Genomic DNA, 27,001 nt, shown 5'->3' on the forward strand with positions numbered 1-27,001 from the left:
CCCATCCCCCAAAATAGAGGATTTGAAAGTGTTGGCCTTAGGCTCATAGGTGCATTTACTTGTATTTGAGAAAGATGATTTATTCTTTCATAAATTAAAAATAAAATTTCTAAGAGAATAATAACCAAGAGTCTTAGTGCTTAGTACCTGACACTGCCCTAAGAGCTTTATATTGATTCATTTAATACAACAACCTGTGAGAGAAGTACTGTCACCATCATCATCTGTCATTTTTTAGACTATGTAACTGGAACACAGAAAAGATAAGTAACTTGGCTAAGATCACCTAGCTATGGAGTAGAGCAGGCTGGTCCTGAGGCCACGATATTAACAGCTGCACTATATAGCCTCTCCAGGATGACCTTGTGTTTCCAACTACATTTGTTCTTGAAAATGAATCCTAGTCTCTTCCCCACTCCCCATCCAACTCTTTCCCAGAGTTCTCTGACTTTCAAGAGAATATACTCACTCTGTCACTCCCTTTATTAACTACCTTTCTCTTCAACTGCCCTTTGCAGCTTAAGGAGATCCCTCTAAGAAATCTTCCTTGTTAATTCCCTGTGACTTCCTCAAGAGCAAATCTGAAGGCTTCCTATATCTCTTACTTCCCTCCCACTCCTTCCCCTCCCCCTTTTTCTTCCTCTCCCTGCTCCCCGCCACCCCAGCACTTCCTTACTTGGGAGATCTCTGTGGTCTTAGCAGCTATGTCTTTACCACCTTCTCTTCTCTGACTAACCCATAACTGCAACCCTAAAAAGTGAAAAGTTGGATTTTAAAAAAATTTTCAAAGTGATTCTAGAGTAGCTGGTATTAATAATTGTGATTTTAAAAGTTCTGATACATAACTTCCTGCCATAATTTTCCAGGATGTTTAGATAGTGCCGAGAAAACTTTTAAGGATAAAATAGCAAACATATGTTGTGCTTACTATGTGCCAGACACGATTCTAGCTGCTTAATATAGGTTAACTCATGTAATTCACACAGCAACCCTATGAGGTAGGCACAATTACTATTTCCCATTTCACAGATGGGAAAATTGGGCAGCAGAAAGTCATTAATTAACTCAGGCTGTTAATAATGGGAGAGCCAGCATTTGAACTCAGCTAGTCTGGTTGTAGCATCTGTCTGCTTAATTACTATGCCACCTTGGTGCCCTAAGACATATTTGAATTCTTTAAGCTTGGATTTACAACTGCTTATTTAATGTCAAAATAGTGTATACATTGAGTATATTCTAATTTGTCCCTCTCAACAAAAGTGAATACCATAAGCTTATAAATCCAAGTTAATACAATTTGCTCTATTATTCTGAGTCCATAAGATTGGGGTGGGAACATTTGTTACTATATATAAAAATAAGTCATCTTAATATCACTCATACAATTAGAAGTAAAATATTTTCATGTTATCTATTCATAATAAAAGTGAAATTCTACCCAATTTCTCCATTGTACAAAATATCATACAAATTATGAAGTTAAAACATACCATTGAATCTGCCAGACTACTAAATTAGCAATCCTTTATTATTTTTCACAGTATTATACAAAGGAAATACAATTTGCAAATTTTTAAAAAGAACTTTGTTGCTATTTAAAATAAAGAACATGTGTGTATGTTCATGTGTATGAATACATTTGTGTGTATATGTGTATGAATATATGTGTGTGGTATGTGCATGTGTGTATATATACATAGATGCCTATATACCATAAGCAATTTATTTTGCTTCTGGTCATCTGTGTCATTTTGCCATTATGGGAAGCACAACACCTGCCACACTCCTGCTCTACTGTGCTTTATTTTTCTCTTTGGCATTAATTACTGTAGAGCCTACTGCATATATTATTTATTGTCTTCTTATTGTCTATTTACCCTTCCAGAATGTGTGCTCCACCAAGATAGAGATTTCTGTCTGCTTTGCTTACTGCTGTATCCTTATCCTCAGCTCTAGAACAATGCCTAGCACATAGTATGGACTAAATAAATATTTGGTAAAAGAATAAATGTGAGTCTCTGAAGAAAACCTCCTGGCCACACCCTCCCACCACCACCAATCATACCTTTGGGAAAGATGCTGTATGAGCAAGATGATGCTCCCACTTCCCCGAGCGTTGAAGACTGCAAGTGAGCTTGCAGGGCTTATGGAGCCCTGGGAATGAGATGGGTTGGCCTTGCCATCTCCCAGTAGTACAAATGTTAACCCCTTCAAAGGGGAGGTAGGCTGGGGCTTGGTCTCATTAAATATCTTTTGATGTAGTGATTTGGCATATAATTCAGGATTGCATTTGGATGAATAATGCAGTCAATCTTCATTCCATATTTGTGGAGTTACCTACCTAGAAGAGGACAAACTTTCTTTACACAAACTGTAGGGGAGGAAATACTTCCTTCTGTCATCTTAGGTTCTATGGCTGGGCCTAAGAATTAAACAATAATAGCATAAAACATATTAACAGGAGAAAAGCATACGCATCTTATTTAATATTTATATGTCCATGGAAGTCTTTATAAGAAAAATGAAGACCCAAAGAAGACATTAGGTCCAAAAGCTTAAGTACCTTTTTAAACAAAGAATGATAAATATTAGGGATGTGGCAAGACAAAGGGGCTTGGTCTGGGTATAGTAGACTGTGGGGTTGTGAGTGGCCAGGGGCATTGTTCAATATCAAAGAACTTTTTAAAAGATAGTACCTTACTGGCAAAGTACTTCCTGACTTCAAGGATAAAGCATGGATGGAAGCAATCCAGAAAAAGGGTTCTCATTGTCCAGGCCTCCTTGTTGTGCAACCAAAAGACTGGCTGCTGGTGTTTTATCTTTTTCCTTCAAGGCTTGGTTGTTAGCAGCTTCACAGATAAGGGCAGTCTAACTCATAAACCCAATGGCATTGGCACAAAACAGTAGAGGTAGCCTATCCCTTCCTGCCTTAAATCTTGGGGCTTACTTCTCATCCCTACTAATACATGTCCTTTGTGGCATTTTTTTTCCAGAATAGGGCATTGTCATCTGCATTAAATACCATTCAGGCAGATGTCTTTTCTCCTCAATGATTTTCTTAATGACATCTGGAAATTCACCTGCTGCCTCTTGGTCAGGAAGCTGCTCTTGTTATCTTGACATTTTTAAAGCCAAAACTGCTTTCTAAAATTATCAAATCTTCCTTTGCTGGCATTAAATTCTCCAGCTTTAGACCCTTCCCCTTCCTTTTGCCTTAAGTTGTCATATAATGACTTTGTTTTCTCTAGAATTATATTAGAGTCTACAGGTATGTCTTTCTTAGAGCAATTCTGTACCCATGTAAAAGCTGCATTTTCAATACAAGATAAAGAGGTTTTTGGCAAAACGTGCAAGGGTTTTATGCCTGCTAGCCTAGCTGCAGTGACGGCTTCACAAAGGTCCTTACACTGGATTCATTTATCTTGAAATGCCTGGAAACCACAGCTGTAGACCTCAATCTATGGTCCATATTAAGCAATTCAACTTTTTCTTTTTGGATCAAGACTTTTCTCTGCTTCTTGGGAGCATATCCAGCATCACGAGTGGCACTTCGTATGGGTCCTGTGGTGTTATTCAAGGTTTGTGGTATTTCACTACATACAATTAAAAAATCCTCGAGAACCACAAGAGATCACTTTTCACTGCCACAGGCAATTTACTGGAGACAAACTGCTCATAGGGAGATTATTAAAGTCACATACATGGCATTTTAAGCAGATATTCGAAATACTTGAGGTCACCACAGTAGCAATGGGAGGTGGCTATGAAATTATCACAGTAGTACAGTATGTACTATGGTTAATTTTATGCAGCTGTGATTTAATATTGCATCTTTATGTTTATTCACAATTCTTTTAACTGTACATGGTGCCATGTACAATTTGGGTTTGTATAAGTTTTGAGAAATGTTAATTTCTTAAAATTTTATGGTAATACATGACAAAATAGACTACTATCTACATGTATTTTATGCATTCATGATATACCTTTTTCTTAATTTTTTGATATTTCTAGGCTATTTGGCTCATGTCAAGTTTTTTCAAATTGTTTCAGATCTCCAAAAAAATTTCCAATATATTCATTGAAAGAAATCTATGTATGAATGGACCTACCCAGTTTAAATTCTTGTTTTTCAAGGATCAACTGTATTAAATAAGGTGTCTTTCAACAGAAACACACATAAAACAAGATTATCTATTGATCAGTTAACAAAAACATTATGGCCAGAGCCTCCCTTTATTTCCCCTGGGAGCAATGGTTTCAGCATTCACTAAATCAGAGTGCAAAATGACTTTATATAATGCAATTACATGAATAATGAGAATCAAGTGTACCTTCCCTGGAATTCCCCAGAATAGTTCCCTTTCTGACCTAGAAACAACATCTCTGTGGTTTCTCACAAATATCCTTCTTGGAGATGGTGCATATTTAGAGAAAACCATGGATAAGTCAGTAAGCCTGAATCTAGCCCTGCTCCCCTAATCTGGACGGTCATCCTAAAGACATTGTTTAATCTTTCTGGATAGAGCTTCCTGATCTGTAGAATGGTTTCCTTGACTGAAAGGAAAAATTTGAAGGCTCTTTAGTGCACATATGTCTAAGGAATAATTTTTCAAGTAAACAATGGCTTTTTTTTCACATTTCACAGAGTCTTGACACACCTCCTTGGAGCACTGCTGTTAACAAATTTAAGGGATTTCACCTTTGGATTTAGAGGTGAGAAGAGAATACCCTTTAATAGATAGAACACTTTGCTACTCCCAGAATGTCCATTTTCTGACCGTACTGGTATCAGAACCTGCCTTTCAACCTCCTTCCTCCCAGAGTAGCAGCCACCAGCCCAATATCCCTAACCCAAGTGTCCATCTGAGGACAGAGACACCAAGCAGTGCCACAGAAAGGAGCCCTTGGCTGTGACTCAGGAGGCCTAAGATCTCATATGCCACTTCTCCCCTCTGTTACCTTGGATAGTCATTTCACATCTTTGGGCCTCAGTTTCTTCATTCTTAAGCAATTTTTATTACAGAATATCTATAATTAGATGACAATTATGGGACACTCTGACCCGTACATGTTATGTAAAATAACTTACATATGGTTAAACAAAAATGTAATGATGTCAAAAAATGCAGAAACAAAAGCAAATTTCTTCACCATCCCCATATAGTTTGTTAGGGCTATCATAACAAAATATCACAGACTGGCTGGCTTTTAAAAAGATAAATTTTATTTTCTCACACTTCTAGAGGCTAGAAGTCTAAGCTCAAGGTATTGGCAGGTTTGGTTTCTTCTGAGACCTCTCTCCATGGCTTGTAGATGGCCATCTTCTCTCTGCGTCTTCCTGTAGCCGTCTCTTTATGCATGCATGTGCCTGCTGTCTCTGTATTCTGTTCTTATAAGGACACCAGTTGTATTGGATCAGGGTTCACCCTAATGACCTCATTTTTGCTTAATTACCTCTTTAAAGGCCTTAACTCCAAATACAGTCACATTCTGAAGTACTAGCGGTTAGGTCTTCAACAAATAAATTGGGGTGGGGAGGGAAGGCAGAACACAATTCAGCCCAACAACAAGCATGCCACCAATTTCTGAAAATTCTGCCATATTTCATTTTGCTTTATATTTGAACCGCATATTTTTTATAAAGTTTTTTTTTTTTTTTAGAAATCCCTAAGTATCTTCGTTCTGTCTTTTAGAGAAAAGTGACATGTGCCTTTATCATATCTCTAAGGTCTCCCAGATCCTTAATCACACTACTACTGTAAAAGAATCTGCTTCTTTTTGAAAAATAAACTTCCCAGAGCCCTCTAACTTTTTTTTTCCTCCCCTTAATTTGCCCTGATTGCTTTCTTTGCCAGCTGCATCACTGTCAACCTGAGATTTTATTTTCATTGGGTCCCTGGGTTGGTTTCCTTTTTTCTTAAATCCTGTGTACTCCTCCTTCTTGGATTCTTACTTTGCTTTGCTGAAGTACATCCATGGCATACACAGAGACATGCTGCTAGACTGTCTTTCAAGAAAGAACTCACTGCCCAGCTGCAAGGATGGTTAACTAGTAGCCACCAGGTGTTAACTCCTCTAGCCGAGGTTCTAAGCCTCTGGCCAATGACTGAGCAAGGTGGTGATGCTAGGGCCCCATCATTTCTGCCCAACTTGAGACTCCTCCAAAAGGAAATCTTTGCTCTGGAGCCACCAAGAGGGTTGGCAGAAACTTTGTCGGGTCTGCATCACTGTCTAATGACTACCCGTACCCAATCCTGTGTCCTCCCCTTTTCCATTCACAGATGTTACCCCCCTGTAAAATGTTGTGCTCTAATTCTGCATGAGCTTCAGCTTACTGAAGAACCCATCCAGTATGACATCCTCAAATAATGTTTACTTACTTTTTATTTGTTTCAGAAAGGAATCATAGATTTAAACTTTATGAGACCTTGCAACTATGAACTATTTGTCCTCATATGTGATTGCTACTTTGATTGGTCTACAATTCTAGGCTTAAAATTATTTCTTTGCAGAGCTTTGAAGGCCATGCTCAACTATCTTCTAACATCCAGTAATGATGATGAGAAGTCTGATTATAATCCAATTCTTATTCCTTTGTAGCTAGCCTAGTTCTTGTTTAGATTTTGTTTTGTTTTCCTCCATCTCTGAAAGTTACAGGGTGTCATCTTTATCCTCAATGCTTTTGAATGTCACTAGGCTGTGTCCAGGCATGGTTATTTTTCATTCATCCTAACTTGCATGATCCTTTCCATCTGATGACCAATGTCTTTCTTTTATTCTTACCCCTGCATTGTCTCTGTTTTCTCTTTCTGGAGCTCATATTAGATACTCTTCATGTCTTCAGGATCTATCTTTTCTTTCTTTTTTTTTTCTTTTCTGTCTTTTTTTTTGGGGGGGGTGTAACAGGATCTCACTCTGTCCCAGGAGCTGGAGTGCAATGGTGCAACCAATCATAGCCCACAGCAGCTTTGAACTCCTGGGCTCAAGAGATCCTTCTGCCTCAGCCTCTCAAGTAGCTGGGACTACACGTGCACACCACCATGTCCAGCTAATTTTCGTATCTTTTGTAGAGATGGGGGTCTTGCTTTGTTGCCCAGGCTGGTCTTAAACTCTTAGCTTCAAGCAATCCTCCCGCCCCGGCCTCCCAAAGTACTGGAATTACAGAGGTGAGCCACCGTACCCAGTGTCAAGTTTTTATTTTTTGCTTTCCATGGTCTGATGTCCTGGGATATATTTTCCATTCTGTCTTCTATATCTTCATAGTTGATCTTTAGCCATGACCAGTATGTTACTTTTCAACTTAGCAATAATACTTTTAGTATTCAGGAATTTTCTTCCCTAGTTGCTCTGGTTAATATCACTGTATTTTGGTTTTCATTGCTGTAACTCTCTCTTGGATGTCCCTAAGGATATCCCTAACTACTTTTTTGTTAAATAGTTCTGTTCTTTCCTTGCATTATCTCTGTTTTCTCCTCGGTCATTTATTTAACTTGTTCATCTTGGACTTTCTTTTTGAAGTTGTTATTTCCTCCCAAATGTCTGGTAAACACACATGAAGGAATACATTGCTATCTGTAAAAATGGCTGTGTCCTGGGGACAATCAGGCTTTGCATTTATGGTGCATGCGTGGCGAACAGCCATGCTGGCCCAAGATCCCCCAACCTACCAACTCAAGGAAGAACTCACTCTGAGAGTTGGGTGGGGTGGCCTTCCTGTTCTTTCCATCTCTATTAGGCTCTACTCTGCCTTACTCCCTAGCCCTATACCACTCCACAGACTCTAGTCTGGCAAATCTACTCTGCTTAAGCCATTCTCCAGTGGGATCTCCCTGGCAAAAAATTCAGCAACAGCTGCACAACATTGTGGGCGGCTGACCTCTGTGCTGCTGTCTCTGTGCCTGGAGTCTCTTGTGAGCTCCACGGGGAGAATGGTTTTGTCTGCTAGTTTGCAGAATGTGCATTTGGAGCTGTATTTTTCTCCATTATAATCTCATTTAATTTTCACCTTCTAGAAGTTATTTAAAATCTCTATTTGTTAATTATACCTACTGTAGTTTTCCATGTTGCAATAGATTTTTTTTCTTTTGTGTATTTTTATCATCTTTTCAATGTACTCCTGGGGAGGAAGGGGTATAGTCGTATGCGCCCAACCTTCATATATGTAATCCTGATCCCTGGACACAGTGGGTGAGCACCTAAGTGAGGCCAAGAATAACGGAGAGTTTTGCAGTGAGGCCTGAGAAAGAGAAGTAACCCTCTGTGTGATAGACTGTGAAGAATAAAGCTCCAGAACTTTTAGGGTGGGGGACAGCACCATGTTTCCAACTGTGTGCACTACAGCAGAACTGAGAAACACTGGGAGAGAAACCTTTAAGGAGGCCTAGTTACATTTCATCTTTGGTTTCCTGGGGACACCCCTGTATCATTATAATAAATGTCCTGCTTGTACTAACTCTTGGGAATTTCTGTCACTTACAAGTAAGAAGGCCAAAAATCACATGTTTGGCCTCCCTGAAACCTATTACTCAAGTAAGGTTGGCTGTTGGGGAAGAGGGCTTGGCTAGGTATGGTAGCTCATGCCTTAATCCCAGCACTTTGGGAGGCTGAGGCGGGAAGATCACTTGAAGCCAAGAGTTCAAGACCAGCCTGGGCAATAAAGTCAGAGCCAGGTGAGGCGGCACATGCCTGTAATCCCAGGAGGCTGAGGCAGGAGAATCACTTGAGCACAGAAGTTTGAGGCTGCAGTGAGCTATGATGGCATCACTGCACCCCAACCTGGGTAACAAAGCAAGACTCTTTTTCTAAAAAATAATGATAATAATAATTTAATAAACACCCTGCTTGCCACCTTTGTAAAATGAGGAGAAGGTAGGAGTAAAAGGAGGCTCTTTTCTCTTAGCCTGATTTTCATGGTTCTGTCCACAAACTTGAGCCAGGGGATACAACTCACCTCCTCCACCTCTCAGAGGTCATTTTCTCAAACTCTCAGAAACGCTGTATAACTTCAGCTTGTTACATGCAAAAATGGCAAAATGTTCACCAGGAAACAAAAATAATCTCATGTTTGTGCAGCCTTAAGGAAGCCGCTTTCCCACTTAAAAATCCAGCCCTTTTCTTTTCTGTAACTTCGTATTTTATCTTCCCTAATTTTCCATTTTATTAAAGCTTTTACTTTTGGGAACTGCTATCTTATAGGGGAGATTTAAGAAATAATTCCAATCTCCCTTCCAAAAATATTACTATAATAACATTAACATAGAAACTCAGTTTGCCCAAACCAACATGATGCCTTCTTGGTTAAAAGATCTCTAAGGGCAAAACCCAGGTCGTTGGATGGTTTTTATGCTACGCTAAAAACTGAGTGGGAATATGGCAGCTAACCTTTAACAATTTATAAACGCTATGACCTTACAAAAATAGGCCGACGAAGCAGGATTATAGGCCTATCTGGGATTGAATAACTTTGTTAAAATTAAGCATAAAATAGGAACCAGATCAAGAAGACATTTTATGCAATCTTAATTTTCTTCCCTCTCTTTGCTTAGCTGGGGGTTGGTGAGGGGACTTTCTCTAGGAACTTAGTGACTCTGATGTCTTAGTAGATGCGGTGGAACCAGCTCTGTCTACAGAACCGCGGGCTTCAGTGGCGTCTTCCTAACCGGGCTTGCCTGCCGGGGGCGTTCCGAGACCCTCAGGGCCTTTCCTTCACTCCGCGGAAGCTGGACGGGCGGCGCTGGTAAGGCCTCCCGGGCTCAAAGTGCAACGGACACTGCAGAAATCCAAACTGCTGGCATTCGCGGTTTGGGGACGCCAGAGGAGGTAATGATTTCTGGTTTGTTAACCTCAAGTGACAATAATGCCGAGCCAGGCAGGAGCTGGACCTACAGTCTTCTGATGCGTGGTCAGACACGTTATCCATTGCGCCAGTGGCCTACCACGCAACTCCTTCACTCGCCGTTGGATTACTGCGTGTTGAGAACACACTCGGCAACCACTTTAAAGGACAACGCAGGCTGGTAAAAGAAAAGTACCACGAGGTGAGGCGGTGGAATCGCAGAGTCTTGGCACCGCGGACCGCAGACACCTGGGTTGAGGGCCTTTCCCGGGTCAGTCAGGCTAACGAGCCGGAGCGTATTGTCTTTCTGCGCACGCGTAGAGCACACAGTCCGGCTCTGGGGTTCTGCGCTCCTCGAATTACGCATGCTCAGTGCAATCTCCGGCTGCCTGGACTGGCGCTCCGGTTTTTCTGTGCTGAACCTCACGGGCGCTGATATACGCACTCGTCCCTTCGATAGCTCAGCTGGTAGAGCGGAGGACTGTAGCTACTTCCTCAGCAGGAGACATCCTTAGGTCGCTGGTTCGATTCCGGCTCGAAGGAGACAAGGGCGGTCTTTTTTCCAGCTCCCGATGACTTACGGCCCTTTCCTTGGGTGCCTTCAATGACACACTGCATTCCAAGGAGCAGTTGGAAAGTCTAGCGCTTTCTCCCCATTTTGGGTCTCCCAACCTGCACGGTAATTCTTTTTAGCGATTCGCCCTGCGGGAACGTGCCCGGGCAGGTTCCCAGCGCAACTGTGGGTCTGCGCTCGGCCGAGCGACTGCCGGGTCACGACTTCTCCGTCTTTCTAACCCGTCTTTGGCATTGCCCGGGCCCCCGAGTCACACAGGAGGCAGCGCCGGCTCCAGGGGGCCAGGCGAGGAACTCCTGAGAGCCCCGGGCAGCTTCTGCGACCCAAGGGCTCGCAACGGCTGCCGTGAGGAGGTGAGGGGGTCCGCGGGAAGAGGGATCTGGTGCTCCCGGAACCTGGGAATCAGAAAGAGAGAGAACACAATACTAAAAACACGAAGCCTAAAAAATGACACAATGTTATGGAGACAAGGCGTCACCGGGGCAATTGTGCCCGCTCCCTTCGATAGCTCAGCTGGTAGAGCGGAGGACTGTAGGCGCGCGCCCGTGGCCATCCTTAGGTCGCTGGTTCGATTCCGGCTCGAAGGAGAGACGTTGTTATTTTGTTGCTTTGGTCCAAAAAAAACCTATCTTCAGTGCTCAATGTTCTGACCCTTCTCTAGAGGAACAGATAATAAGCCCTGCCCAGTCGTGGGGGATTAGCTCAAATGGTAGAGCGCTCGCTTAGCATGCGAGAGGTAGCGGGATCGATGCCCGCATCCTCCAGTTTTCTTTACGGTCCCTTACGGTTTTTCTTTCGATTCTCTTATCCCAAACTAGAGCTGAAAAGTCAGACAAGTCAAGTGAAGAGTACGGCGAGCTCCAGCTTACCACTCTAAAACTTCCCAGACAAGAAGTGGTGGGCGCTAGCAGTGTATTCTTCTAGCTTTAAATTTTTAGACCCATTTAATTGGGGGAAATTCACGAAACTGGTTATTTTTGCTTCAAAAATGGCGACAGATTGCCGTCACATGTATTATCACTCAGAATCCTTTATGATTTGTGATAAGATGGCTGCATTTCCAGGGACTCATCTGAGGCTAAGCTGCCCATAGTTCGGGGAGACCCACAGGGAAAACAAAACAAGAAACAGAACTTGGAAACGGACGCTGATTACTTTGAACGTTTGCTCAACCGAGGAAGCAGGAACTGTTCGGCCCCATCTCAAGTCCGCAGGGCGGGCTGCCTGGCTCTGGGCAGATCCGAGGTGGATAGGACAAGGCAAAAGGTAGCCCTGGAGAGGTGAGTGGATAAAGTCCCTGGACACAGGGGCTGCCGTTGGAGGAGGTTATAATGTCATTGTCCTCCTGTGGAAGTAACTGTGGAGAATTAACTAGAGACCAGCGCTGAGAGAGAATTAATTGGATAAAAGTTCTATCTAGGACAGTCCTTGAGCGTAATTTTGTGAAGCAAAGACAAGACAACAACAAAACGAGTAAAACCTAAACACACATCCACACACTCACTGAAAGATTCAGAGATTGCACAGAACACAAATAGTTTTCTGGTAATAAAATCTCCCTATCCTAATTTTCTAGAAAAAAAGCTGTTGAAGCCACCGCGCAGTTCTCACAAGACAAAACACATCTTCCACACAAAGGCAGAAATACAGTATCATCCTTTGTGAGGAGTGCAGCAAATAAATGATGTTTCTTTAGGGTCCTAGGCAACCTGTATGCTTTTGTTACCAGTGTATACAACATGCTATGGTTTATTGCTATCTTTCATTTTCTAGGGTGGTCTCCATTTTTACCTCATTTTATTATTTTCAATAGTCTTTTAGTTGAATGTATTGTAAATTACTTGAAATATAACATCAGGATGTTCATAAAAACAAATTCACAAAGTAAGAAAAAGAATTCTTTTATCAGATGACATGTCCCAGTTTCTAGTTTGGGATTATGGGTGTTCTAGCTGGCTGAGGGGAAGAACTGGCAGTGAAACTTTAAGTGACCGAAAGAGCAAGAAGTAAGTAGCAAGTCAAAGGAATAGGAAGTAATGCACCCAAAACCCAGTGGAGGACACACGTTTGGGGGAGGTGACCTGGGCCAGAGCTCAAAGGATATCTCCGAGTCAGCAACCCAAGCTGGGAATGAAATTCACATACAAAGCTCAAAGGTACAAATCAGGAAGCAGTAATGCATAGTGGTTAGTCAGGCAGACTGTAAAACCTGATGGCCTTTCTTGGCTTTGCTACTTCCAGCTGCATGACCACAGGCAGGTTGCTTGACATTTCGGTGCTTCAGTGTCTTTGTTTCTCAAGTGGGGATATAATAATGATACCTACTTTTAATTAAGATATAACATGCAAAGGCCTTAGTACAGTGCCTGGCACATAGTAAACACAAAGTAAACATTAGCCGTTACCAGTGTGCAAGGAAGGAAGAAACAGAAACATAAAGTGTCATTTCCCTGGCAAACTGTAGAGATTCGGACACATTTCAGCACCTAGAGGCCGGGCAAGCATAGCATCATACAGCCAAGGCCTGGGGGAATTAGTCTAAGGGTTTGTATATGCGTTTATATAAATATATATGGAAGTGCTTGGAAAGAGGTGCTTGGATCTACTGTGTAGGGAAAGTAGGAAAAACAATGCTAAAAATACAATATGATGCTTAGATATATTATGGTGTGGCCATGTAATGAAATATATATAGCCCTCAAAATTATATTTATTAAGAACTTATATTGACACGGGAAATGTTAATAATCAAATTCTAAGAAATAAAGTAGGTATAGAGCAATATAAACAATAAGCAATATAAACAAGCATAAGTTATTTATAGAAAAGACTAGAAACAAGCTGGCATGGTGGCTCATGCCTATAATCCCAGCACTTTGAGAGGCCCAGGAAGACAGATCCCTTGAGCTCAGGAGTTTGAGACCAGCCTGGGCAACATGGTGAAACCCTGTCTCTACAAAAAATACAAAAAGTAGCTGTGTGCAGTGGCGTGTACCTGTGATCCCAGCTGCTCAGGAGGGTAAGGTAGGAGGATCTCTTGAACCTGAGAGGTCAAGGCTGCAGTGAGCAGTGATTGCGCCACTGCACTCTAGCTTGGGCAACAGAGGGAGACCCTGTCTCAAAAAAAAAAAAAAGAAAGAAAGAAAGAAAAAAAGACTGGAAACATGCATTAAAATGTTAACAACAGTAATGATCTTTGGTAGTATGATTACTGTGGTATTTTTTCCTTAAAATTTTAAACTATTTTCTAAGTTTTCTGAAATAAACATTATTTTTAAATTGGAAATATGGATGACTTTAAAAAAATTAACCGCTAACATCTACCCAGCACTTACTACAAGCTGAGCACAGCTGTAGGTACTTTAAATGTTGTAACATATTTCTCTCATAAAGAGAACACCAGCCCCTGGGGCTTCAGTAGTGAATTCTACCAAACAATTAAGGAAGAAAAAAATACCAATTATATACAAATTTTTCCAAAAAGCTGATGAAAAGGGAGTACTTTCCAACTCATTCTGTGAAGTCTCTGATACCAAAATCAGGCAAAGACATTACAGAAAAAGAAAACTACAGACCAATATAGCTTATTAATATAGATGCAAAAATTCTCAACAAAATTTTAGCCAAGTAAATCCAACAACATATAAAAAGGAAAATACATTATGACTAAGTGAGATTTATCCCAGGAATACAAGACTGGCTCAACATTCAAATTCATAACATTAAACAGATTAAAGGAAAAAAATCATGTGATCATCTCAGCAGAAGCAGCAAAAACATTTGACCAAATTCAACATCCATTCCTGCTTTTTAAAACTGTCAGCAAATTTGGAGGGGAAGGGAACTTATTCAACCTGATAAAGGACATAAGTGAAACATATGCAGCTTACATTATGCTTAATATTAAAGAACAGTGCTTTCCTCCTAAGACCAAGACCAAGGCAAGGGTGTCCATTCTGAGTTTTCAGCTCTTGCCAGGGCAATAAAGCAAAGGAAATGAAGTAAAAGACCTCCACATAGGAAAGGAAGAGGGAAAACTGTCTCTGTGTGCACGTCTAACTTTTAAACAATATTGGTTACATGTTGAAATGATAATATTTTAGATGTTCTGGGGTTAAGTAAAATATAATAATATTGTTTTTATTTATTTTTAGATTTTTTAAAATGTGGCTACTACAAAATTTAAAATCATGTATATGGCTCATATTTGTCACATATATCTTATTTCTTTGGACAGTGCAAGTCGGAGAGATAGGCAAGGGCCAGATCACATCAGGTCTTGGGACCACAGTGAGGATTAATATCTTTATCCTGGAGGTGATGTGACCATTAATAGGATTTAAATAAGGGGTGACTTGTGAGAAGTGGATTGCAGAAGGCAAGAGTGAATTCAGAGAAATCAGTTAAGAAGCTGGGGTGGAGGAGAAGTGGGGGTGGGTATGGGTGGTGAGGGTGAAGCCAACGTGTGGGGTTCAGACATGGGCCATTGGGAAGAGCTTGGGCTAAAGTATTCGCTACTTGTTGGGACTGTCACTGCTTATTTCTGGTACATATATAATGAGTGTTTCTTATTTCCAAGAAGTGTTCAGAGGAAAGGAAAGTAAAATATGTTCATTTTACTAACATTTCCTCAGAAATCTTTATGATGAAGTAAAATTTATAAACAACAGATTTGAAGAAGGAGTGATTATCAAATGAACAAAAGATTTCAAGGAGAAGTTGGCAAACCATCTAATGAAAGAAATGCCAGTGTTAGCTGCTGTTTAGTGCTTTTCAAGTTCATTTCTTTTTGATTTTAGATTTTGTAAGATGTTTCTTTTCATTTAAAATTTAAAAATCACATATGCAAGCTACCTATTGCCAGGTAGACAGCTAAATAGAAAAGACTGATGACACAGGCAGAGGGAAAACATTAAGTATTTTGTAGATGTCATGGGTCAAGTCCTCAGTGCAAGGGGATGGCAAGAATCTTTGTATGGAAAGAGAGTTCTGGGTTATATTTTTTGGAATAACTTTTAAAGTTGTTACATGGAGGAAAATTTCTAAGCCAAATAATGGTTAGAAAGTGCTTTATTTGGGCCACACCCTGAGCTCTAGGATACCAAAGGAAATAACATTATGCCTTCTGTGGTCACATGGGTTATATCTGGCAGGACTGATAACAGAGCCTGGTGCTTGGAACACCAGCTCATTGAAATCCCAAATGAAGTGTGGCCTTCTCTCCACTGGTCATGAGTGGTGTTCTCACTAAAAAAGGGTGGGATGGATGGATGGATGGATGGATGGATGGATGGATGGATGGATGGATGGATGGATGGATGAACGGGTGGATGCATGCATGCATGTGTGAATATTGCAAGAAAGAATTAACAGCCTCACTGGCTTAGTTTAAGAGGACCTGGTTTGCACAAGATTAAGTGTTGACCTTTGTTTTGGCATGGGATTAAAATAATTTTCAAATTATATTGGTGCTGGAGTTGACCTGAAAGTCTTGGTCCACTGATGCCCTAGTGCTCCAGCCCAACTAAACTTCCTTCTTCAGCAATCACTGACTCTCTTCCTCCACATCCACATCATCTGATGTTCTTTCCCTGTTTTAATTCTTTAGTCAGCCACCCCCTTTCTCACTTCCAGTGGGCACAAGAAAGCAAGAATACTTCCTTTCTACCTTAGAGGCTGAGCCAGGAGTAAGATCAGTCTTCCGACTCCTCTTGTTTTCTCTTTCATCAGGACTGCACTCTCTCTGCTCACTGTTTTGCTTCAAACCGTATCTGTTTTTCATTTCCTTTTAGCTCTACTCTCCATCTAACCATAAGTTCTCTGCTCTGTTTGATGAACAAATGGCTCCTTAAACTAAGCCTGGATTATTTTCAAGTACCTGGACTTGCAATTACCTACACCAAAGAGACAAAAGAACATGGGTAAATGAAATGCCAAGGATGTTCTGGAATCTTCAGTATTCTTTGGGATTTTCTAATGTCTCCTATTCTCAGAATGCTCTGACCTATTTTGACAGTTACAGTGAAGAATCGGTGCTGCTTTTCTGACCATTCTGGGGCAAGTGGGGATTCACATCACTCTAGCCAGAGAGTACAAAATCACCAAAAGACGGAGACCCAGTTCTTGTTGGAGAGTCCTTCATATGCATTTGAGTTTGCCCCCAATATTTTTTTATATCTCATGTTCTAGGGCTGGTTGTCTAGTATAATAACCACTATCCACATGTGGACATTTAAATATAAGTTTAAATTAATACAGTTTAAAATTTAGTTTCAGAGCTGCACTGTGCACATTCCAAGTACTCAAGAACCACAAGTGGCTAGAGATTGGACACTACAGATATAGAACATTTCCATCATTAGTGGAAATTCTTATGGACAGTGCCCTTCTAAAGCATGGGTGTGGTGCAGCTTAGTGGGTGAGGTCATGGGCTCTGTGCTCAAAAGATGTGTCTCTCAGTCTGCATCACAGTTCAGCAGCCACGTGACTCAGGGCAACTACTTAACTTGCTCAGCCACAGTTGACTCAGTGAAGATAATAATACCTGAGACAGGGAGCTATGACATGAAGTAATGGGTATTCAGTACATATTTATCATATTTGTTGTAGTGGTATAGTAGTAAAAATAATTTTAGCATCCCTTTCCTCTCTTCCCTAGATGAAAAACACACTGAGCTCTTCCTATATAATAAAGAACTTAGCTGGTCTTTGTCCCAAGTCCCTGAGTGGGAGCCTCTAAATCCTTAGAATTTCCCAAGTGACAGACATGCCTTTGTTATTCATCGTGGGCCCTGCTAGTTTATGCTAATGAGATAACTGCAGACGGGGAAGAGGGGGTGGGGCTGGCCATGTCAGAAAGACCAACCATGAGATGAGAATCTTGGGGCTTTAAGCCACGTGATGTCAGCCCAACCTCCAGGGAGGGAAGGAGAAGCTGAAGATTGAGATCATTCACAAAGCTAATGATTCCATCAATCATGCCTGCATAATGAAACCCCCGTAAGAACTCTGGACACAGAAGCTCGGGTGACCTTCCCTGGTTAACAGCACTCTGTGTGCATTGTTATACATTCGTGTGCCAGAAGGGTGATGCATCCTGACTCCACTGGGAGAGGACATGGAAGTTCACATTTGAGACACCCTGCAACCTTGCCCTAGGCATTTCTTCTTTTGGCCGGTCTTAATTTGTATTCTTTTTGGCTCTAATAAAACTGTGATCATAAATATAATGTTTTCCTGAGTTCTGTGAGTCATTCTACCAAACTGAGGAGGTAGTGGGAACCCCCAAATTTGTAGCCAGTTGGTCAGAAGTGCAGGACCTGGGAACCCCAGAGTTTGCTGCTGGTGTATGAAGTGAGGACAGACCATGCCCTTTACTTGTGAAATTTGGCCTAACTCCAGGTAGGTCATGTCAGAATTCCATTGCAGATCTACATCTCTTTCCTGGGCCCTGGCCCCTGAAAAAGCCTGGTTCCATTTGGCCCGGCAGCTACAGGTTGAAAGAGGTCAAAAGCCTTCTCTTTTTGTTGTTACCCTTCAGTGTCACATCCACTGTTGGGTGCACACTCAGGTTCCTAGGGACCCATCTAATTTCCCCAGACATACCTGGGAGACTGGAAAACTGTTGAAAGAGGGGAGGGTGGTGGTGACTTTGCTTCAGTTTTTCGATGTGTCTAAACATACTCCAGCCGCTGGCTGGTGGGACTCAGAAATGAGGGACAACCAGGACTTCCAACCATGGCAGCTCCCTGTGTAATTGCTCCCGATCAGTTTCTAGCCTCTGTCCTGATGTGTGTGGTAAGAGTGGGGGTGGAAGTGGGGCAAGCAAAGCACTCCTTCTATATAAACCAAAATACCTTCGGGAGACTACGCTTTGTTAAATTAAGTTTGACCTGAAGCTACCTTCATACATATTTTAGGTTTCACCTAAAGATTTCTTGTACATAGTGAACTGTCACCCAACTGGGTGTCTAAACAGACTGTAATGTGCTCTTGTAACAGGTCGCTGAGTGTCAGCCAATCCCAGGTGGTCAGCTGTTAAACCGGGTTCAAATAAGGCAAACGCTGAGCTGTCACCAGTCCAGCTAACTCTGTACCTCACTTCTGTTTTCTGTACATCACTTCCTTTTCTCAGTCCATAAATCTTATCCAACTGTAGGGCAGCCCTTGAATCTCTGAATCTATTCTTGTTCTGAGGGCTGCCCCGTTCATGAATCATCCTTTGTTCTATTAAATTTTGTTAATTTTAATTTGTCTAAATTTTTTCTTTTATCAGCTGGTTTTCATGTCCCTGCGCAGGCTCAGGTCCACTCCAGATCCCAGAGCCTGAAGATGACTTAAATTCTGATTCAAGTCCAGAATTTCCCCAACCTCCTGGACCCTGTGAATGATTTGGGAGTGAATAAAATGTTCTGACTTCTCCTTAGAGCAGAGCACTCCCTCCTGTGTCCCACTTCCAGCTCACACACCCACCCCATGGATTGGTGTCTGAGAGCAGGGAGGAGCAAGGAATGGAGAAAAAAGAATGCAGAGAGGAAGGTGGTTATTATTCATGTTGTGAAGGGAAAATAAATCTTGGGGCCCCCAAATCACTAAGCTAAAGGGAAAAGTCAAGCTGGGAACTGTTTAGGGCCAAACTACCTCTCATTCTATTCAAAGTCACCCCTCTGCTCACTGAGATAAACGCATAAATGGAGAGGCTAATCAGAAACTGAAAAGAATGCAACCATTTGTCTCTTATCTACCTAGGACCTGGAATCCCCCTCCCCACTTCGAATCTTCCCACCTTTGCTTCGAGCTGTCCCACATTTCCAGACCAAGCCAATGTTCATCTTGCATGTGTTGATTGATGTGTCATGTCTCCCTAGAACGTATAAAAACAAGCTGTGCTCTGATCACCTTGGGCACACGTTGTTAGAACCTCCTGAGGCCGTGTCACAGATATGCATCCTCAACCTTGGCAAAATTAACTTTCTAAATTAACTGAGACCTGTCTCAGATTTTTGGGGTTCACAAGGTAAACCAAAAATATGATTCTAAGCCCCCCAACTCACTGATGGATGCCCCTTCTCAGCCAAGGTCATTCCAAAGTAAACCTAAAAAACTAGTTCAGGCCATTATGGGAAGATCACACATGCCTCCTTCTAGCCTCTCCCTGTTAGAATTCAGGTTCAGCTGATCAGCATTAACACTAAAACAGAGATCTTAAGACTGTAAAAACAGACTCTTTGTAGCAATAAGATACCAAATTCCAATCTGACTCTAGTATAGCATCATATGACAGATAGCAGGCCCTGAAAGAAATTGAAGTATTTTACCCCAAAATATATTTCTTTGAAATATTTTGAAATGGCCCTGCAACACTGTTTCTTCTGAGGAAAATCTACATTCTATAGAGAATCCCTTCCTTTTCCAGGTCTTTTCCCTGATCCAGGAGAGATTTAACTAAGATTTAACTTCTATTCTCTCTGAAGACTGCTACTTGGAAGCTTCTTCTGCACAAGGGCATTGGTCTCCACAACCCCTTATCTAAACCCAGACATACCTTACTATAAATTCCAGGTCCTTAGATAATATCTTAACTCTTTTAACCAACTGCCAATCAGAAAATCTTCAAATCTACCTATGACCTGGAAGCCCCCACTTTGAGCTGTCCCATCTTTCAGACCAAATTAATGTATATCCCCACATATATTGATTGATGTCTTATGTCTCCCTGAAACTTATAAAACTACACTGTAGCCTGACCACCTTGGGCACCTATTCTCGGGACCTCCTGGGGCTGTCACAGGTCATGGTCCTCATATTTGGCTCAGAGTAAATCTTTTCAAATATTTTACAGAGTAAATCTTTTTCATTGACATTCATCAACTGGGCTCTTACGCCTATGGGATTCGTGCTGTTTTCCTGTGTAGCCTCCAGAGACAGTTCTAAGAAAAAGCAAAAGGCAGGGAGCAAGAAAGAACAGAGAGAAAAAAAAAAGAGAGAGAGAAAGGAAGATAGAGATCAGCTCTGTAATCCCAGAGCTTTGGGAGGCCAAGGCAGCAGGATGGCTTGAAACCAGGAGTTCAAAACCAGCCTGGGCAACATAGCAAGACCCTCGTCTCTGCAAAAAATTTAAAAAATTAGCCAGGCATAGTGGTACACGCCTGTAGTACCAGCTACTCAGGAGGCTGAGGTGGGGGGATTGCTTGAGCCCAGGAGTTTGAGGTTTCAGTGAGCTATGATTGCGCCACTGCACTCCGGTTTGGGCAACAAAGTGACCCTCTGTCTCTTAAAAGAAAATTCTGTTTCAGAGGTTTTTGTTTTTTTCTACAAATATTGCTAAGTTAGGTTATGAACCCCACTCACTTATAGATGGCAGAACTGAAATCCTCCTAGGTGAAGTCACTTTCCAAGACCACAAAGGGAGGTAGATGCAGAAGCTGGGAGAAAGCCTGACTGTCTCTGACTCACTCTGCAGCCTCTCACTACATCATCGGTTACTCAAGCTCAGGCATCTGAGTCATCTGTGTGGATTCTACTTTCATAGCAGCCCCAGGGATCATTTCCTCCTTTCCTTCCCCACTGCCATGACCTGTGCCAGGGCTTCGCGACCTCTCACCTGGACTATTGGCAACAGCCTCTGATCTGGTCTTTAGCCAGTCACCTTCATGCTAATCTAACCCAATCATCGCTGAAAGATCAATCTAACCAACCACTGCTCTCACGAAAGTGTCCAGTGAGAAACTTTTAACGACTTCCTGCTGCTTAATTTATTAAGTGTTAAAAACTCTTTAGCACAGTATCCATGGCCAGCCAATGCTTGAGCAGCGTGCCTGCACTCCCCCTCAAGCCACCGTGGCTCTGAGATCCCCTGCATGCCTGTGCATGCCCATGTTGCTGCTTCTGTGCCTTCTCTTGGAAAGCCCCAGCCATGCCCCACCTAACTACACGTCCATCCCTCTGAGATCCTCGGTGCAGCAGTTCAAACGCTACCCCCACCCATGAAGCCCTTCTGATTCTTCTGACCCTGAAATGCCGTAGCTGTTGTGAAAGGAAAATAAATATTGGGACCCCAAAATCATTAAGCCAAAGGGAAAAGTCAAGCTGGGAACTGCGTCAGGCAAACCTGCCTCCCACATTATTCCTAAATAAGATAGCTACAAAGATTTAAACACTACATACCTCCCTTACAATTTGCACACTGGGAAATTCCTTACAGGCCCCAATATCTTTACCCTAAAACAGTTTTGTTGAATTTTACCCTGACAATGTAAATTGACAGCTTATCTTCATAGGCATGGTACAAAGGACAGAACTCTAAGTCATCTCTCTGCTCACTTGAGACAAATGCATATCTGCTTTCTTCCTCTGATGTAAAAATGCAGACTCACTGAACTAAAGGAAGACATAAATGACTATTATTCCTCTACCCACTGCCCAGCCCCAACATGTAAGTTATGTATTTGGTGAAAGGCTGATCAAAGACTCAGAAGAATGCAACTGTTTGCCTCTTATCTACCCACAACTGAAATTTTTTTTTTCTCTTTCCCCAATATCCATTCTTTTCCCTTTAAATATTAAAGCCTTCGAAATCTTGTTTGGAGAAAGGTGCAGGCCTGCCTCCTGGCACGCGCCCTTAACCTTGACAAAACAAACTTTCTCGATTGACACCTGTCTCAGGTACTTTTTGGCTTGCACTCTTTATCACATTTTATTTTGTACTATGTTCTTTGTGTGCATGTCTCATCTCCATTCTTATACTGAGCTCCTTGAGGACAATGACCTATGTCTTGTTCATCTTTCAATCCCCAGAGCCTCACACAATGGAGACACACTACACATAATCAATGAATGTATTTTGAAGGAATGAATTCCTTCTACAAGAAAAGACTCTGCTGCAATGTGCACGATTAGTTTAAGTGCTTTTACTTAGATTGCAAGGTCTTTTGCAGTAGAAACTTAATCTTTCCTAGCAAATATCTCACATATTGTACTCAGACCTCCCCTCCATAGCCCATGAATTGATAAACACAATTAACTGCCTAGGCTGGGTGAACCGAAGTAACTCAGTAAAAAAACTTTACCAGTTCCCGTCTTCACTGTAGTTGCTAAATAAATATTGAAAGGACTAAGATAATTCTCTAAAGATCCCTGATATGCTTATGAATACATATAACTTATTATTAGTTAATAGAGCTTACTAGATTCTCAATAAGCTCTCCGTGCACACAGCACTAAGACCACACATAATTGACCTACACTTCACTGGTAATTTAATTCACACCAGGGATATGTTAACAAAATGTGTCCATTGTCCAAGGTTTTTAAAATCAAGGAGAAAGAAAGCCGAAATTTATCACATATAAACAGACTTGGATTTTTTTATTTTTGATCTGATTTAAAATTTTTAAATACAATTTGTATTGGTTAAACTGTCGCTTCACAAAATCCTGATGAATGTCAGAATCGATGTTTATGACTCAAGAGCAGACCAAGAATATCAGAAATGACCAGGGAAACTATGGTTTAAAAAGTCACCTTGGAGGAAGGGGAAATGCAAGGGAGAATAGGTATTTTGGAGGCAGATGACATGCAGATATGGAGGTAGGACTCCATTTATACTTCAGTTGTCAATGGCACTGGTAACTGTCCCCCAAGGGATAACAAAATGAAATAATAGATCTGCCACCTCCAGGCGCCTTCCAGTTACTACCTCACTACTGATTATTGTTGCAAACTATTATATAATTTAAGAATTTAAATAATTAGTAAAAGACTATCAAATTTTCTTTGTGCTTTTGGTTGTATTTAGGAGGTGGGACAGTATAGGATGAAAAAGGGCCAAGGAAGAGGAAAGCAATGTGGAAGAGCAAACAGCATACTAGAGTTGTTTTATAATATAACTTTATTCTCAAATAATTAGATCATCCACTGATTTTGAATTTTTATTTATGCATGTATTTATTTATTTATTAGGTGGATACCTTTATGGTGAAGGGATTTGGATTTGAATTTAGCTTTTAAATTGGAATTTTTCAAAGACCACAACCCCAGCTGGCAAAGATGAAATACTTAACATTAAGAAAGTCTTTTTGATGATTGCCTTTGTGAAGCCAGGATAACAATTTTCAAGACATGTTTTGTTCATTTTCACCTAAGAAGGTGCTATTAGGCTACTTTCGGTGACTCAATTCCTACACTCTCAAGACGGGGCTGGCATTAGTTACACAGACTCTGTGCTGCATTCTGCCCCTTCCTGGAGAAGCCATCGCCAAGTTCTCAATGAGTGCTCACAGAGGGCATGGTTCAGTGGCTAGGCATGCACATTTGCATTTGTTGTTGACAACTGTCAGCTTCGACCTCCTTCTCCTCACAACCCCATCTAAATGGGGTTTGTAATCCTCCTTCCCACCCACTCTCTTCACTCCCTGGGGCAAGAATGTTGACTCCTGCTCTCCGTCACCTGTCAGGATCCATCCTCCTGTCACTGGCTTATATGGACACGTCAGCCCACCATCACGTGACCGCAGGCTGCTAAAAACAGCTCCGACACCCACTCCAAACCAGGGCCTGAAACAATGTCCTCCACCGAGAGAAACGTAAAGGACACTTGATCACACAATCCCTGGAATAATATCCAGGAAACACTTGCTGGAACCACTCGCAGCACCCTTCCCTGGCAGCACACTTGGGGACAGCAAGGAGATGAGTGCATCTCTGAATTACAAATCTTTTTCCAAAGAGCAGCAGACCATGGATAACTTAGAGAAGCAACTCATCTGTCCTATCTGCTTAGAGATGTTCACGAAACCTGTGGTCATTCTCCCTTGTCAGCACAACCTGTGTAGGAAATGTGCCAGTGATATTTTCCAGGTAGGTTTGTTTGGAATTTGGTTGAGGGGAGGGGGTGGAAAAGATTCCTTCCTCTTGGAATCAAGTGCTTAACATTGAGGTGAAATCCTTTAAAAAACTTTATAAGGTTGCCGGGCGTGGTGGCTCATGCCTGTAATCCCAGCACTTTGGGAGGCTGAGGCCAGTGGATCACCTGAGGTCAGGCATTCGAGACCAGGCTGGCCAACATGGCAAAACCCCATCTCCACTAAAAATACAAAAAAAAAAAAATTAGCTGGGCATGGTGGCGGGCACCTATAATCTCAGGTACTTGGGAGGCTGAGGCAGGAGAATTGCTTGAACCCAGGAGGCGGAGATTGCAGTGAGTCAAGATCGTGCCATTGCACTCCGGCCTGGGCAACGGAGCGAGACTCTGTCTCAAAAAAAGAAAAACAAACAAACAAACAAAAAAACTTCATAAAGTTGCATTTACTTTCAAGAAAAACATGTTTCTTTTAATGATTTGGTTTGTGTCCTCTTTACTCCCAAATCCAGTTTTATTTTAATACTAAGAATCATATATCTTTTTAAATCAAACCATTTAATGTGTTTCAAAACTATGAATGAGTAACTGCTGAAGACATGAGTGTGGAGTTTCTGGCTGGAACTTTTGGTTCTGAAAGTGGTGGACGGAAAAGCACGTTATGTGGACAATGGCGTATTCGCAGATGACTGTGGATAAGGTCTGGCCCTGTGTTTCAGGACCACTTGCTGAGAAAGCCCTGAGGGATGATCTTATGGCAAGCTTAAAGTAGAAGTTCATGTTGTTTGTAGTAGCACAGAGTGAAAATAAGTCTCAGAGAAGCTGCTTGTGGCATTACCCAATTCCTTTTTTCTTACTTGGCAAGAACAGGCCTCTAACCCGTATTTGCCCACAAGAGGAGGCACCACCATGGCATCAGGGGGCCGATTCCGCTGCCCATCCTGTAGACATGAAGTGGTTTTGGATAGACATGGGGTATATGGACTTCAGAGGAACCTGCTGGTGGAAAATATCATTGACATCTACAAGCAGGAGTCCACCAGGTAACACTCTTCCACTCTTCCATGTGTCAAGCCCATCTGAAACTTGTTTTTGTTTGTTTGTTTTAATGGGTTGCTACTCTGAATGCTTGTTTATCAATCACAGACTGTTTTATGGAAAAATGGTTTTCCAAGTCAGTCCTTCCCAGTGAGACTGAGAGTTGCTCACAGCAGGAGAGAGGGGAGTTTGTGCCCATGCTTTTGTATCAATTTAAGAATGAAGTGACTCATTAACACTAATCCATTCCAGATGGTGATGCTGAAAGAGACATACTGCTGTCCCCCTCCACCTTAAAGCCTGGTATTACATCCATTTTACACATTTTGCACTTCACAGGTACTTTGTAGCTCCAGATCCCTACAAAGCAAAGAAAAAAAAAATCTAGTAAAAACTTAATAGAAAATTAATAGAAATGGCATCTTCCAAAGTAGCCCAGTTCCTAGTTCAGACAGTCTTGCCTTAAAATTGTTTGGATGATAATAATAAAAACAAAATCCTCTAACATAGGTTGTCACTGTATTTACTCTAAGGGAAGTCACAAAGCAAGGCAAAACCCTGGCCTTTAGGGACTTAAACTTCAGAGCCATGAGGAAAAAAAAAGATGAAATTCAGGTTATGTTTCCCTATTCCTTATACTGTATTTACTGCATAGTCAGCATTCACTTGTTGATTGTGAATAGCATTGTGATAGCATTATATATCTATCCATTCATTTTTTAAAAATAACAAAAAAGTCTTCTTATTCACCAAACCACATTAGCTATAGAATTCCTTTCCTAGACACAATGCTGCGGGAAGCTTATTCCTAGAAGGCACGGTGTGAAGAGCCCCTTTTCAATTGTGTGCAGGTCAGTCCAGTCCACAAAGCTTGATAGCAATATTGAGACCATCTAGAAATGGCCTCATTGTGATTCCATTAGGGGACATGTATTTATGGAACATCTGCAGAGCTCGAAGAGGCTTGTGCTCTTGGAAGGAAAGCTGTTCTATAAATCTAACATAATTATTATAATTATTATAGCTATTAATTTCCGCTAAAGATCCAAAACTAAATTAGACAGTACCAGGATCTAGATGGGTTTGGGGAAGAATTGCTGATGACATATTGCAGAGATTGCAGCTGGCTGTTTCCCTTGCTTCCAAAGTCTCTTGACAAGAACAAAAGTACTATTGCTGTTGCTGTTACTTTACAGATTTGATCTCATTGTATTTCACTACTTTAAAATACAAATACACACTTGTCTCTTAAAAACTTAACCAGCCAATTGAAAACCAATTAATTATGAGATTGATGCAAAAGTAATTGCGATTTTTGCAATTACTTTTCATGGCCAAAACAGCAATTACTTTTCCACCAACCTAATATTAAGAGAGTTTATATAACAAGAGTTTCAGTGCTAGTCCAGTGCCTTGCACAGAATAGTTGCTCCATAAATCCCAGCTGATTAAGCAATACCACAAATATTCTTACATAACAAGTTTCAGAGCTAGTACAGTGCCTTGCACAGAATAGTTGCCCCATAAATCCCAGCTGATTAAGCAACACCACAAATATTCTTACATGTTCTATTTATTGCAATAAATTTATGTTTTGTTACTTGTCACAGTGGGAACTTGAGACATGAAAAAACAGCAATACTTGTTATGAAATCCAGAGAACAGATGTTAAAACTTGCAGTATTAGTAAAAC

The 27,001-nt window shown here is 41.4% G+C and overlaps 1 protein-coding gene and 3 non-coding genes across 5 annotated transcripts in view; all 4 read left to right on the forward strand.

Annotated features, from left to right (window-relative positions):
- Positions 1-8,082: 8,082 nt before the first annotated feature.
- TRIM55 (tripartite motif containing 55) overlaps positions 8,083-27,001 on the forward strand; it is a 64,859-nt gene continuing 45,940 nt past the window's right edge. For both annotated transcript variants that reach the window (XM_054497529.2, XM_063668818.1), the window contains exons 1-3: positions 8,083-11,692; positions 23,373-24,269; positions 25,141-25,313. In XM_054497529.2, coding sequence (XP_054353504.2) covers positions 24,102-24,269; positions 25,141-25,313 — 341 coding nt within the window. In that variant the 5' untranslated portion in view covers positions 8,083-11,692; positions 23,373-24,101. The remainder of the gene's footprint in view (positions 11,693-23,372; positions 24,270-25,140; positions 25,314-27,001) is intronic.
- Positions 10,289-10,381, forward strand: TRNAY-GUA (transfer RNA tyrosine (anticodon GUA)). Its single transcript has 2 exons — positions 10,289-10,325; positions 10,346-10,381. It is a non-coding gene; the product is annotated as a tRNA-Tyr (tRNA).
- TRNAY-GUA (transfer RNA tyrosine (anticodon GUA)) lies at positions 10,911-10,999 on the forward strand. The gene is given in 2 exon segments: positions 10,911-10,947; positions 10,964-10,999. It is a non-coding gene; the product is annotated as a tRNA-Tyr (tRNA).
- TRNAA-AGC (transfer RNA alanine (anticodon AGC)) lies at positions 11,104-11,176 on the forward strand. The gene has a single exon. It is a non-coding gene; the product is annotated as a tRNA-Ala (tRNA).

The sequence above is a fragment of the Pongo pygmaeus genome, chromosome 7 (assembly GCF_028885625.2).
Source record: "Pongo pygmaeus isolate AG05252 chromosome 7, NHGRI_mPonPyg2-v2.0_pri, whole genome shotgun sequence".
NCBI classification, from domain to species: Eukaryota; Metazoa; Chordata; class Mammalia; order Primates; family Hominidae; genus Pongo; species Pongo pygmaeus.